This window comes from Musca autumnalis, unplaced genomic scaffold (genome assembly GCF_047663935.1).
Source record: "Musca autumnalis isolate F117 unplaced genomic scaffold, ASM4766393v1 scaffold_1, whole genome shotgun sequence".
Taxonomy (NCBI): domain Eukaryota; kingdom Metazoa; phylum Arthropoda; class Insecta; order Diptera; family Muscidae; genus Musca; species Musca autumnalis.
This window is the reverse complement of record NW_027411644.1, coordinates 50,024,603-50,038,486: the sequence shown is the minus strand read 5'-3', so window position 1 is coordinate 50,038,486 and position 13,884 is coordinate 50,024,603. Positions and strand designations below refer to the sequence as shown.

General features: G+C 39.2%; 1 protein-coding gene across 2 annotated transcripts in view; it reads right to left on the bottom strand.

The window, feature by feature from the left end:
• LOC141397527 (uncharacterized) overlaps window positions 1-13,627 on the bottom strand; it is a 41,561-nt gene extending 27,934 nt beyond the window's left edge. The window contains exon 1 of one of the 2 annotated variants that reach the window (XM_073973932.1): window positions 13,266-13,627. In XM_073973932.1, the coding sequence (XP_073830033.1) occupies window positions 13,266-13,328 (63 nt within the window). In that variant the 5' untranslated portion in view covers window positions 13,329-13,627. The remainder of the gene's footprint in view (window positions 1-13,265) is intronic. The other variant, XM_073973944.1, reaches the window with a different exon arrangement.
• Window positions 13,628-13,884: the final 257 nt, after the last annotated feature.

Here is a 13,884-nt window from a genome sequence, read left to right as displayed (position 1 = left end):
ACGTTGTCGGACCTGCTTCATTTAAAACAAAGTTGGTACTTTTAATTAATTTCTCATTGGGGTCTAGCTTAATGACCGATGATTTTTTGCAAGCGAAAAAGGAAAGCCGAAGATTTGAGTTGGTACTATTCACCAGGAAAAAAATTACTTATGACTTCTACCGAAGCCAAGTACCTTGGTGGGGTGCTTGACCTTCGATTAAAATGGAAAAGGAAGACCGAAGAATGCACGAAGACAGCGACATGATTGCGCTATATACCTGCAATATAGGCAAAAAACAGGGATCTTAGATTACTGGTTGTATGGACAGAAATGTCATGATTAACGTGGATACCTACCTTCCGGTCTAACCCCACGGTGTTCTCACAACACGGACTGGTTACAAAGCGACCAATCAGCGCCCCTTGCACCGTAGTGAGGTACCAATTGTGTTCAAGTGTTTGGCCCTGTTCACCACCTTGGTTTGGAGCGGAGCCCACTAAAAATTCCTGTCTTTCTATGGCTCAGACAGCCGGTTGCAATGCAACTCCACATTTAAGCCGAAGACTCTACCCACAACCACCAAGATACTCCCACAAGGGGGCCGATACCAAGTACCAGTCTAGATCAAAAGATCTACGAACAACTGGCTCCTGTGGTCCCAGAATTATGTCTCTGGTACGATCTCCTAACCATGAAGACTACTTCCAGTTGGTCCCCAAACGGAGCCCTGGCTGGTGGCCCACTGGTTGTATGAACAGAAATGTCATGATTAACGTGGGTACCTACCTTCCGGTCTAACCCCACGATGTTCTCACAACACGAACTGGTTATAAAGCGACCAATCAGCGCCCCTTGCACCGTAGTGAGGTACCAATTGTGTTCAAGTGTTTGGCCCTGTTCACCACCTTGCTTTGGTGCGGAACCCATCTAAAATTCCTGTCTTTCTATGGCTCAGACAGCCGGTTGCAATGCAACTCCACATTCAAGCCGAAGACTCTACCCGAGATTTGGGTACAACCACCACGATACTCGCTCAAGGGGGCCGACACCACCTACCAGTCTAGATCAAAAGATCTAGGGACAACTGGTACCCGTGGTCCCAGAATTAAGTCTCTGGTACGACCTCGTAACCATGAAGGCTACTACCACTTGGTTCTCAAACGGAACCGGGACTGGTGGCCCAGTGGTTGTATGGACAGTGGGACAGCTGAAGTTATGGATGTAATACAACGGCGGACGGCGGCCGGCGGTAGGAGGAATCTTAGACCAGGGGGCCGTCAGCTGCCACGACAAACGCGAGTATTTTTGGCTCAACTATGCTCGGGTTGATTTAGACCTCCGAATTCCTATAGGGCAATGATCAATGACACCGTGCAAAACATTTGCCCAGCAATCGGCACAGGTCCGCACGACACACTGCACCTTTTCAACTGCCCTGTCAAACCCACTCAACTAGTTCCAGTAGATCTATGGTTACATCGCATCGAAACAGCCACATTCCTAGTACTGGAGATAGACCCAGAGCCAGATTAAACAGGAAACGAACTTACAAATATATCATGAAAATACTGTTACAACAACAACAGCAACAACCAGGGGCCGTGACCTCAACAATTATATGTTTATGTTGGTGTATTTTTTCAACATTGGAGCGGCAATATATCCCAGAATATCCTACTGAGTTATTTTGGTCCGTGTCGGAATAGAGATTAACCCCGGGCCCGTATGGATCTGTTTCGTTTGTCAGATCCGCATCCACCACATGCCAACAGTGGTGAGATTTAATGGATGCAGGAAATGTGTGAACTTCTGAGGGTGACCTTGCTTGCTGCGCAAGAACATCTCCCAACGTTTTTCCAACTTCGTCGTTCGATTCTTAGTCATCTTCGAAATGCGAGAAACCCCCGAAGTCTAAAAAAAAAAACCCAGCATGTTGTTGTTCAGCGCCTCGGAAACGCATCGTTCCTGCAATTCAATTGCAACGGGCTCCACAACAAGGTCAGGGAAATTGTGGATTTTATGAGTCGAAAAACATCATGGTCGCCGTGATCCAGGAAACAAACCTCACAGTCATCTGTAGCTTGCAAATTTTCGATGGTTACAACATTTTGCGGAAGGATCGTAGAAGAAGCGGAGGAGGAGGACTTGGCTTCATAATATACCAATCTGTCCAGTATAGACCTAACTCGCTTGAGCTTGACTCTAGTAACCCGTACATAGAATGTATGCGGATAGCAGTAAAGTGTGGTACTGCCGAGGTAGAGCTGCTTTATGGATACATACATAACACCGATGGACCACTGTGCCCTGCCCATATTCCCAATATATATTTACTTTTAGGAGGCAAAAACGTCTGGTGCTAGAGGACTTTAATGCCCATCATAAGCTTTGGGCTTCGGTCCTAGGTAATCTCCAGATGGGTACAGCGCTGTCAGAACAAATTAATATCTCCACTTTTAGCACGCTGAATGAAGACCCTTTTACGAGGATAAGAGGAGATTGCCACAGCTCGCCAGATATCACCATAGTGAAACGGGGTTCGATAAATGACGTATTCACCTTCCTATCATCGTTTCCGTAAATAGACCACCCGACCCCATATCCTCTGAACGCTGTACTTTTCAGAACCATGAGCATAGTTGATTGACAAGGGTTCAGAGAATTTACCAATCACCGCTTCAGAGATATGCCCTCTCTCAGATTCTCGGGTAGCTGGGAGACTTTTCCGGGACATTATCACTGCAAAATACCTGCTGGTCGAATACCCAAAATTATACCAAATTTCCCAGAAGAGGCGTCGGGGCTAGCAACTGAGCGTGATGGGCTTCGTCGTACGAAGCCTGATGACCCAAGAGTTAGAGAACTTACTCTTGAAGTCAACAGGCTAGTAGGCGACCATAAGCGGAAAATGTGGCTAGACTATCTGAAGAAATCCAACATTGGTACAGGATTAACTAGATTGAGGTCAACGGTTAAATCACTCTCGGGAAAAAAGGATGACTTACTTTTAATGGCGCTATGGTAACTGTTCCAAAGAGGTGCGTGTCTTGGTTTTAACCGTCGGTTTATAGAGCACCGTGAGAGTGATAGGGTGTGCTACGCCGTATAAGAGCCCTTCCAACCGTATAAGAGCCCTCCCACATTATACGATGGGCGATGTTGCAGACGCTGTTCGAGAATATAGAGAAGTCATCCTTCCAGTCGTGTTTGATATCAGCTATATATAAGAAGTCAAAGACCCGTACAGTGAAGGAGGTAGTTCTCCAAGGCTGGGTATTAACCATGCCAATCTGTTCGATAATATATAGAAGACTTCCCTCCAGCCGTTTTCGAAACGTTGGGTAATCAACTATGTGTATAAACACACACCGTAAAATGATGCAGGGAGTTCCCCAAGGTGGAACTCCACTGCCATACTGTTCACTACCTGGATGTCTGAAATGAGGTTCCGACTGAACAAATTGGTCGATGGTGTCCTGATTCCGATCACGAACTACTCCAAGATATTGGGTGTAATGTTCGGCATGATGTTTAAGTTGTCGGCACAAGACACAGCCATTTGTGACAAGATCAGAAATAGGAACAAGGTTCTCAAGTCGCTGGCCGGCAACACTTGGGGTGCTGACAAGGAAACCTTGTTGACCACTTACCTCTAGAGAGGGAGGTCCAACAATATAGGAGAGAACCCCTACATTAACAGGCATATTAAGCAGGTTTAAACAGTATTCACACGGATGCAGTTGCTAAGGCCATAAGCAAATATAGTGTGAATAAAGTCCTCGGAGTACATCCCCCATATATGGCAGTTGAGGAACGTCAGTTGCCACGACAAACCAGAGTAGTTTTGGCTAAACTACGCTAGGGATATTGCAGTCGCCTAAATTCTTATTGGGCGGAAATTGACCGCGCCGTGCAAGACATCTGCCCAGTATGCGGCATGGGCCCGCACGACACAAAACACCTTTTCAACTGGCCCGCCAGACCTACTATCTAACTCCAGTGGATATGAGGTTACATCCCATCGAAGCAGCCACTTTTCCTGGAACTGGAGATAGACCCAGAGCCAGATTGAACAGAAGAACGAACATACAAACATAATAATAAACATTGTAACAACAACAACCACTTATAAAACAATAGGCCGGTCTGCGGAAACCATGACATCAGTGGACCATCTTCGTGAGGAGACGAATGTTTTTCCGGTGCATCAATACAACAGTTTGTTGTCGATGCAGTATCTGCTTGGATGTTACCGCCATGAACATCACTGCCATGTAGTAGAAGACAGGCTTACCCCACCCAGGCATGTCAGCAGAGATCTTCATGATCCAAAGTTAAAAGCGAGAACCTCAAGATCAGTCATACACATGGTGAGAGCGTACCAGACCATGAACATCCCTGCCACGATCTAGTGGACAGGCTTCCCCCACCCAGGCATGTCAACAGAGATCTTCATGATCTGGAGAGAGGGGTCCAAAGATATGAACGAGAACATCTAGATCAGTCATGTACAAGGTGAAAGCCTATCAGGCAGGCTTGAATGGCATTCACACCGATGCAGTTGCGCAGGCAGTAGAAAGGTATCGCAGTAGAAGAACGCCAGTTGCCAAGGCAAACACGAGTGGCGTTGCTACAGCAACAACCTGCTGCAAAAGAACAACATTCGGGAAATTACCTTAAACTGCACTTTTGCGAAAATTTGTGCAATTTTGTGTGAGAGTTACCCGAAGAAGTGGGCCAATATAGGTAATATTCAAATCTGATCTAGGTCTCGAAGAAATATTGTACCAAATCGATTACTACCTGCGACACTTATAGCGTGCACCATTTTAGCTAAAAATTTTGAAAAATTTAGCTAAAAAATTTGCAGCCGAAGGAATGGACCTATATGGTCCATCTTCGAACTTGATATAAGTTTGGTTATTCCCTTGGAGAGTTAATTTGCGCACGATTTAAGAGAAAAACTGTTTGAACTTTTGTGTCGGAGGTAGCCGAAGAAGTAGGCCAATATGGTCTATCTTCGAACTTGTTCGAAGTTTGGACAAAATATTATGAGGTGCAAAGGTTGCATCACAATGGTTAATCCGTTCAACTTCCGAATTGTCAGAAACTATTTCGCCAAAATATACTTGAAGTTCAAAACCATCGCACATACGTTTCAATCAGGAAATTTTTGGCCAAAACCTTTTTTTAAGTTTCGAAATTTTAATTTTTTATTGCACAGAATAATAAAAAACACATCAAGTCATCTGAAAATAATTAGTTTTTGTAAATAACGTTAGTATTCGTTGATTGGCGCAGTACCAAAGTTGACACTTTTTTATGTAAAAATAAAATAGACTTTGTGCTGTAAAATATAAAATTTTTGTTCTATTGCGTCGCTGCATAAATATACAGATGAGAGACCAAAGTTATTATGAATCGGGAAGCTGTTAATGAGTACTTTCATAATATTTACAAAAAGAACGATAAAATTTGTATAATTAGCGTAATAATATCAATATTTTTATATATATTAAAAATTATTTTTTACAAATATTTTTTAAATATACTTAAACTTTTAAAAAAAGTCCAAATATGTCCACCTCCAAATCGAATTTGAAAGATAGCAGGGGGTCTGTACTAATAAATTCGGAAGTAAAATCGTGCTCAAATTTGCCACAGTTAAAATAAAGTGGATTTTTCTATTTTAAGATGGGAGAATTTGTTGTAAATACCTGTTGTAAATGTACGTAGTATCCAATGGAAATAGAACGGTAATACCCACATCTATCAACCGATTTCCCTTAAAATTCATATTTAAGGGTTTCAGAGTGTAGAAAACAAGTATGTATAATTTTTATGAAAATAGGTCCATTTTTTGTCATAGTCCCCACATAAAAGTACCGTCCGATTTTAGGTATTTTGTGGATTTTAGCGACACTTTATGACCGATTCGGCTGAAATTTGGTATTTTGACCTCCTGGAAGATATGAATCTTTCATACCAAAAATTATTAACATAGGTCAATGTTTTGGTTTAGACCCCACACAACGGGACCACCCTGTTCAACAAATTTTGGCAGGTTTTGGTCATTTTGGTCGATAAAACGTAAGAATTGCTGTTTGTACACATTTATTATAAATAATAATTAATTTCAATACAAAATGGACGTTGAAATAGTTTTGGCCAGAATATTTGGATTTGGGACCATTGTGCATCGTTTCGATTAGACACATTTTTGTATCATATAAATGTAAGCCTTAACAATGAGGGTATAAAAAATACGATTTTCACAAGAAATATCCAAGACTGTCGAAGAATTCCATGCCTTTAATTTGTTTTAATTTTTAGAGTATTTTTTATACCCTCCACCATAGCACGATGGGGCCAATGACAGGTTTTCGAGGCAACAAATCACTGGGGCAAGCTAGACCTTCCAAATTTTGTACAGATGTTTATAATGGGCTTAGAAACTAATACGCCAAATTTGGTTCATATCGGTTCATATATACATATAGCTGCCGTATATATGTTCGCCCGATTTCAAGCAATTGATGGACCAAACACGCAAATTCTGCCCAATTTTTATGCGATTTGGAAAATACCACGGAATTAGGACTACAAATAAGTTTGCCAAGTTATATTGAAATCGGTTCAGATTTTGATATTGCTCCCTTATATATTTTCGCCCGATTTTAGGTATTTGGTGCACCAATCCCGCTATGTACGTCCAATCTTGATGAAATTTGAAATGTGTGACGGATTTTGGTCTAGAAACATTTCTGGCAACTCATATTGAAATCGGTTCAGAATTGGATATTGATCCCATATATATGTTCGCCCGATTTCAGGAAAATGATTGACCAAGCATGCAAATTCCATCAAATTACAATAACATTTGGAAAATGTTACGGAATTCGGACTACAAATAAGTTTGTCTAGTTATATTGAAATCGGTTCAGATATAGAAATAGCTCCCCTATATACATATGTTCAAATTTCATGGTTTTGTCTGTGGTTTGTTATAAGTTAATAAAAAAAGGTTCCAAATTTAGTAAAAATCGGCTAAGATTCCGCCACAAAAGCCAAAGTTTGCGATATATTTGAAATTATATATTATTATTATTATTATATACGTCTATTAAATTTTTCCGAAATCCAATTGGTAACATTAATGGGTTTCCGATTATTAGCCAACAAAAACATAAAAATGTCCATATTTTTAAGTATTACGACATCTGAAATCAGATTTTTATGAAAAGGCGCAGATAGGCGCAGCTACTTTTTTCACAAAATGATAGTACACATTAATACCTTTCACCACATATATATAATATCCTAGATCTACCTAGATCTCAAAAGTTATACTCCAGAGAACACATGGATAACAAAGCAAAATACTCCAAAAAAGACATAACATCTTAACTCAAAAATACATTTACCACACATAACATTTTTATTATTTGTTAACACTATCTTATTTTACATACCCATTGAAGAGCTTTCCATGTTTAAAAAATATAAAAATGTTGAAATGTTCTTTTTGGCGCCTAAAATGCTTTCACTACATATTTATAATGAATGTCGGAAAATAATGCAAAAGAAAATATGTCACCATTGATTTATTTTTTTATTTTTAGTGATTCAGAGTGTTGGCAATCGAAATCCGTTATTATTTTTTTCAAATTGTTCACTTCAAAAATTGACTTTTTGCCTCGAAAACCTGCTATTGGCCCCATCGTGCATAGTATGGAGGGTATATTAAGTTTGTCATTCCGTTTGTAACACATCGAACTAATCATTTGCGACCCTATAAAGTATATATCGTCTGCTCCGTCGGAAAAGGTCGTAAGTCCACTTTTTTTGGAAATCGCGTTTTTGTTACAGGATGATAGTACAAGTCAAAACACGTCGTATGATACAAAGAAAATGGTAGTATGTCGCGTTTTTCTATACGTTTTGCCCTTGTCGGAAAAGGTCGTAAGTCCACAAAACGTACAAATTTGAGAACGAAAAGGTCGTAAGTCCACATGAAAATTTATACTTTAAAAGACTACTACAGCTAATGTAGTTCAGATATAATGTTTAACGTCATCCATGGTTGGGGTACAATGTAAAGAACTAGCCTACACCTTTGGATGATAATCGGATGATATTTGGCGGAGCCTGTGGACCAAACTTTTGAACAAAAATGTGATAATTTCTATATTGCAACGAAAATTTACATTTGAAATCTATTTCGCCTATAAGCGAACTGATTATGAAAGATGGACTTCTGGCCTTTTCATTGATACAAATTGGGATGCTGTATCGTCGGTGTCATGCTTAAGTGTTCCATACGCCATTTGCCCGTTTTGAGATAATCGTATTTTAATGTTTTGCGTCACAACTGGGTTGAGCTGACTAAAGCAAATATTTATATTTTTGACTTGAAATATTAATAATAGTATATAGAACATATTTGCAAAAATTTAGAGGAATATGTATTGGAATATAAAAATTATAGAGATTTTTTAAAAAAAAAGAATTTTTGTCGATTTGTTCCATATCCGCACTTATGACACAAATGTGAAATATTGTAAATCACATGGAACAAAGTGACAAAAAATTTTTCCAAATTTGGCTCAATAAATTACTTACTTACTTACTTACTTAGCTGGCCCATTACAGAACATTTGTTCTATAGGCCGAACTAAGAAGAGATCTCCATTCCTCTCTATTTGTTGCTTTGCTCTCTGGAATACCGCGCCTTGTCATCTCATCATCCACTTGTTTGCGCCATCTATTCCTTGGCCTGCCAATTCTGCGTGCACCGCCATGTGGCATGTATTCATACGCCTTTTTAGTGGGTTCATCATCGCTCATTCTTTTGATATGGCCTAGCCAACGCAATCGCTGCATCTCGATACGTTTAACAATATTGATGTCGTTGTATAGCAGATACAGCTCGTGGTTCATGCGACGTCGATATTCACCGTCAACGCAGATTGGTCCGTAGATCTTTCGAAGAATTTTTCTCTCAAACACACCAAGCACTGCCATGTCTGCTTGCGCAAGTACCCAGGCTTCGGAGCCATACATCAGCACGGGTAGTATCAGTGTTTTGTAGAGCGTTATTTTTGTTTGACGAGATGTGGCTTTGTTTTTAAACTGCTTACTTAATCCAAAGTAGCATCTGTTGGCCAATACAATTCTTCTTTTTATTTCACAACTGATGTCGTTTGTTGTGTTGACGGAGGTGCCGAGGTAGACGAAGTCTTTTACTACCTCAATATTATAGGAACCAACTTCCACAGTCGGTCCGAGCTCAATGGACGCATTGCGCGTCGACACCATCAACTTGGTCTTCTCACCGTTTACCGCCAGACCCACTTTAGCAGATTCTCCTTCGACTTTTATAAAGGTATCAGTTACTTCTTTTACTGATCGACCCATGATGTCTATATCATCAGCATAAGCAAGTAACATGTGACTATTGGTGTAGATTGTGCCACTTCTTTTGACGTTTGCCTCTCGTATAACCTTTTCTAGCAGGATGTTGAAGAGGTCACACGAAAGGCTGTCTCCTTGTCTGAAACCTCTTTTGGTACCAAACTCTTCGGAGAGGTTCTTTCCTATTTTAACTGAGGACCTCGTGTCAGTTAAAGTCATTTTACAAAGCCGGATGAGCTTTGCGGGAATACCAAATTCAGACATGGCTTGGAATACCTTTGAGCGCAGCGGACTGTCGAAGGCTGCTTTATAATCGACAAAAAGGTGGTAGGTGTCGATCTGCATCTCTTGGGTCTTCTCCAGGATCTGCCGCAGGGTAAATATCTGGTCAATGGTGGACTTGCCAGGTCTAAAGCCGCTCAATAAATTAAATACTTCTAAATCGAAAATTAAAATTCTGATTTTTGAAATGTGTTTTTAATCTTCTAAGTTTTTAAAATATTAATTTCATAACTGAAAAAAGTTTATGCTTTTCCGTCGAGGAGTGGATATCTCGGAAACTAGAGCAGATATGAGAAAGCCGACTAGAAATTCAGAAAGAGCATACCGAAAAACCCTAGAAACCACATGTATCTCAAAAAGTCAAAAATGGCGTATGGAACACTTAAGCATGACACCGACGGTATGTGTTCAAATACCTCATGTATTGGAAAATTTTTAAAAAAAATCTAAATTTTTACTGTTTTTTCTGTCGTATATCTTACTTAACTTTATCAACTGGTAATTTGTGGTTTCTCTAGGGGCATTTATTCACATAACGAGATTAGTTTGTATTCTGAATTCAATAAAGTAATACCTTCTAACGTACGGGTAAGTGCAATGTTTATATTATTAAATGATTCTAAAATAATAATTGATTGAAATGTTATTAAACTAAGAAGACATCATGTTTTTGCTAACAAAGAACAGCCGTTTTTGAGTCTATGCGGAACATACAAACATACACACATTGTCTTTTATATAAAGGATTTCACATAAATGTTTTGGTCCATTAAACCCGCTAATAATTATCTCATCACTATGTTAAATTGCATGCTTATTCTTTGTCTTAAACTCAAATCATTCTTAAAATTTCGCTCCGATCGGAATATTACTGCGATCTACAGGACAGCTACAAAGTCGGGTAAAAATTGTGGGATTGGTCCATTTCACACCTTTCGATCATAACCAACATCTAATGGGGTCACTTCTGGTCGGAACCCGACCTCTCCACAAAATTTCGTGATGTCGGTCCAAAATTGAGGCCTGGAGTTTTATTACAATTGTTAATGGATAGCTAGATCGCTTTATCTCGTCAAGATATGGAAAAATGGCAAGGGGAGGAGGTCTACGACGAATACTTCGCGATGTTACACGAATATTGGACAAAACAAACTTATAATACCCTTTCCACATTGTTTTGTAAAGTATAAATATTCTATTTTAAAAACGTCCGTAAATTGTAGGAAAAGGTCGTAAGTCCCTACAAAAATACAAAACTGTACAAGGAAAAGGTCGTAAGTCCAAAGACATCCAATCATCTCCCAAACGCGATGGAACTTTATCAAACAAAGTAGAGGTATTGAAGCGGAATAAATAAACGAAGAATACTGCCTTTACCACGATAATAAAATCTTTAATACAGAAAGCGCTGGAATGTTTTTTCTTCCTCCTGAAAAATTTATTGAGAGGGACTTACGACCTTTTCCGACGGAGCAGACGATATATTCTTGATCAGGATAAAATTCCAAGACGATCTAGCCATGTCCGTCCGTCCGTCTGTCCGTCTGTTGTAATCACTCTAGCGTCCGCAATAATTGAGATAGAGTGCTGAAATTTTGCACCCGTGGGTCTTTTTTCCGTAGGCAGGTCAAGTTCGAAGATGGGCTATATCGGTCCACTCTTTGGTATAGCCCCAATATAACGGTACCTCCGGATTTGAGGTATTTTGACATTCCTCGCCACATTTGCAGACCGAATTAGCTATAATTTGGCACTTAGGGTTCCTAGTGATCAACAAACTTATACCCCAAAGGATATGGGCATAGGTCCATGTTTTGGTGTAGTCCCCATATAACGGTACCTCCCGATTTTCGGTATTTTGAGAATTTTAGCCGCAATTTTTAACCGAACTATCTGCAATTTGACATTTGAGGTTCTCAGTGGTCATGCAACATCTCCACGAAACATCGTCAACATAGGTCCATGTTTTGGTATAGCCCCCATATATCGGTACCTCTCGATTTTTGGTATTTTGAGAATTTTAGCTACAATTTTTAACCGAACTAGCTGTAATTTGCCATTTGAGGTTCTCAGTGGTCATGAAGTATCTCCACCAAACATCGTCAACATAGGTCCATGTCTTGGTATAGCCCCCATAAAACGGTACCTCCCGATTTTCGGTATTTTAAGAATTTTAGCTACAGTTTTTAACCGAAATAGCTGTAATTTGACATTTGAAGTTCTCAGTGGTCATAAAACATCACCAACGAAACATCATCAACATAGGTCCATGTTTTGGTATAGCCCCCATATAACGGTATTTTGAGAATTTTAGCTACAATTTTGTCTATTCAAAAATAATCGTCAATATAGGTCCATGTTTTGGTATATCCCCCCATATAACTGTACCTCCCGATTTTCGGGAATTTTCAGTGGTCACGAAATTTCTTCACTAAAATTCGTCAACATGGTTCCATTTTTGAGGGTCTACATTGTTTTGATGAAACTACCCTCAATTTGACTCTTGAAGTTCCCTGCAGACTTTTCCGCCAAAAAATTTAAAGATAGGTTGACTCTTTGATATAGCCCCGTAGGTGGTACATTTCACCTAGCTGAACACATTTTTTTAGATTAGAATAGATAACACGGTGCAACAAAATGGAGGTGAAAGTCTGGGGCACGGAAAATACCTCTTGGGGAAGAAAGGCCTTGGTGAGTATATTATGAACCCCGAAGGACAGATCCGCCGTGAGTCGAACTTCCGCGTTATGGCGTGATGAAATTTTTGTTAGAGACCCTGTGGGCCATCAGGAATTAGCGTTATATCTTTGTTCACTGTTGCTTAAGTGCTCTACAAAAACTACAAACAAAGATATAATGCTAATTCATGATGACTTACAGGGTCTCTTGCAATAACTTCATCACGCCATAACGCTGAAGTTCGACTCACGGCGCATCTGTCCTTCGGGGTTTTTAATATACACACACACCAAGGGCTTTCATCTCCAAAAGGAATTATCTCTGCCCCAACATTTGTGTTCACAGTGTAATTTAAGCAATAGTGGGAGGCAGTAGGAGTCTATCCATTGTCGAAAAGTTGTTCCACCTAAAATTGTGAAAGGACCCTAATTATTCCATTTTAATTAAGACTATTTTATGGTGGGGGGTATAAAAAGTTCGGCCCGGCCGAACTTAACGACTTTTAACTTGTTTTAATTTCTAAAGGTTTTGTGGCCAACTGTACCAACAAGATTTAATTGTAAATCCCATAAATTTTACAAAAAATTCTAACAACTATCTGTTCTGTACTTTATATTTGCCGTTAGCACATTTTCAATTTCCACAATCAAAATCCATAGGTATTTACATTAGGCAATTTTCCTTGCAGCAATTGCCAGTTTGTCGGTGAGAGAGGGTATATAGAGACAAAGGGTGACCATATTCCTCACCCCTCTCTCCATCAAACTGACAATTGCCGCAAAGAAAATTGCCTAATGTAAATATGGACTTATATAATCAATCAAAAATACCCATTTTTTAATTCACACTACACATGAATTCGATTTTCTATTCACTTGTTTTCATTATTAAATCAATTTTTTGCTTACATTGCCACCACCACCGCCACCGGAACCACCGCCGCCGCCACCTCCTCCTTTATTTTTACCCATATTTGATTATTTGTTTTTAAAGATTTGTAATTGTAATATAATTATTAACTTTTAAGTTAAACCCGAACGACAAAAATAGACAATTCTCTGTTTTACCACGACCCTACGCTACAATTTCAAGAGAACCACTAAAATAGCGACATAATTAGCGGAAAGGCAATTTGGTATTTTTCCTTCTTGACTTGTTTTTTTTGTTTGTTTGTTGTTTGCTTTGGTTTTGGCCTTGTTTTTGGTTTTTCATAAATATAATCATTTTTTTTTTGCATTTTCAAGAGCAAGTACAAGGAAGAAAATAAGAATAGCGGCAATAATGAAATGTGCAAAAATGTAATTGCAAAGAACTGTTTTTTTTATTTTGTAAAATATAAACGATTACCCGAATATTTTTAAGGTATTATTTTTACCAATAGACAAATTTATATTCATATGGAAATGAGAATTTCGAGATAAGACAATGAACCCCATTTTAAAAATTAATACATATTCCACGAAGAGACGCATGAACCTCCCTTATATTTACGACTCCTGCAAACGTATTAAGGGCACAATCTGCCAA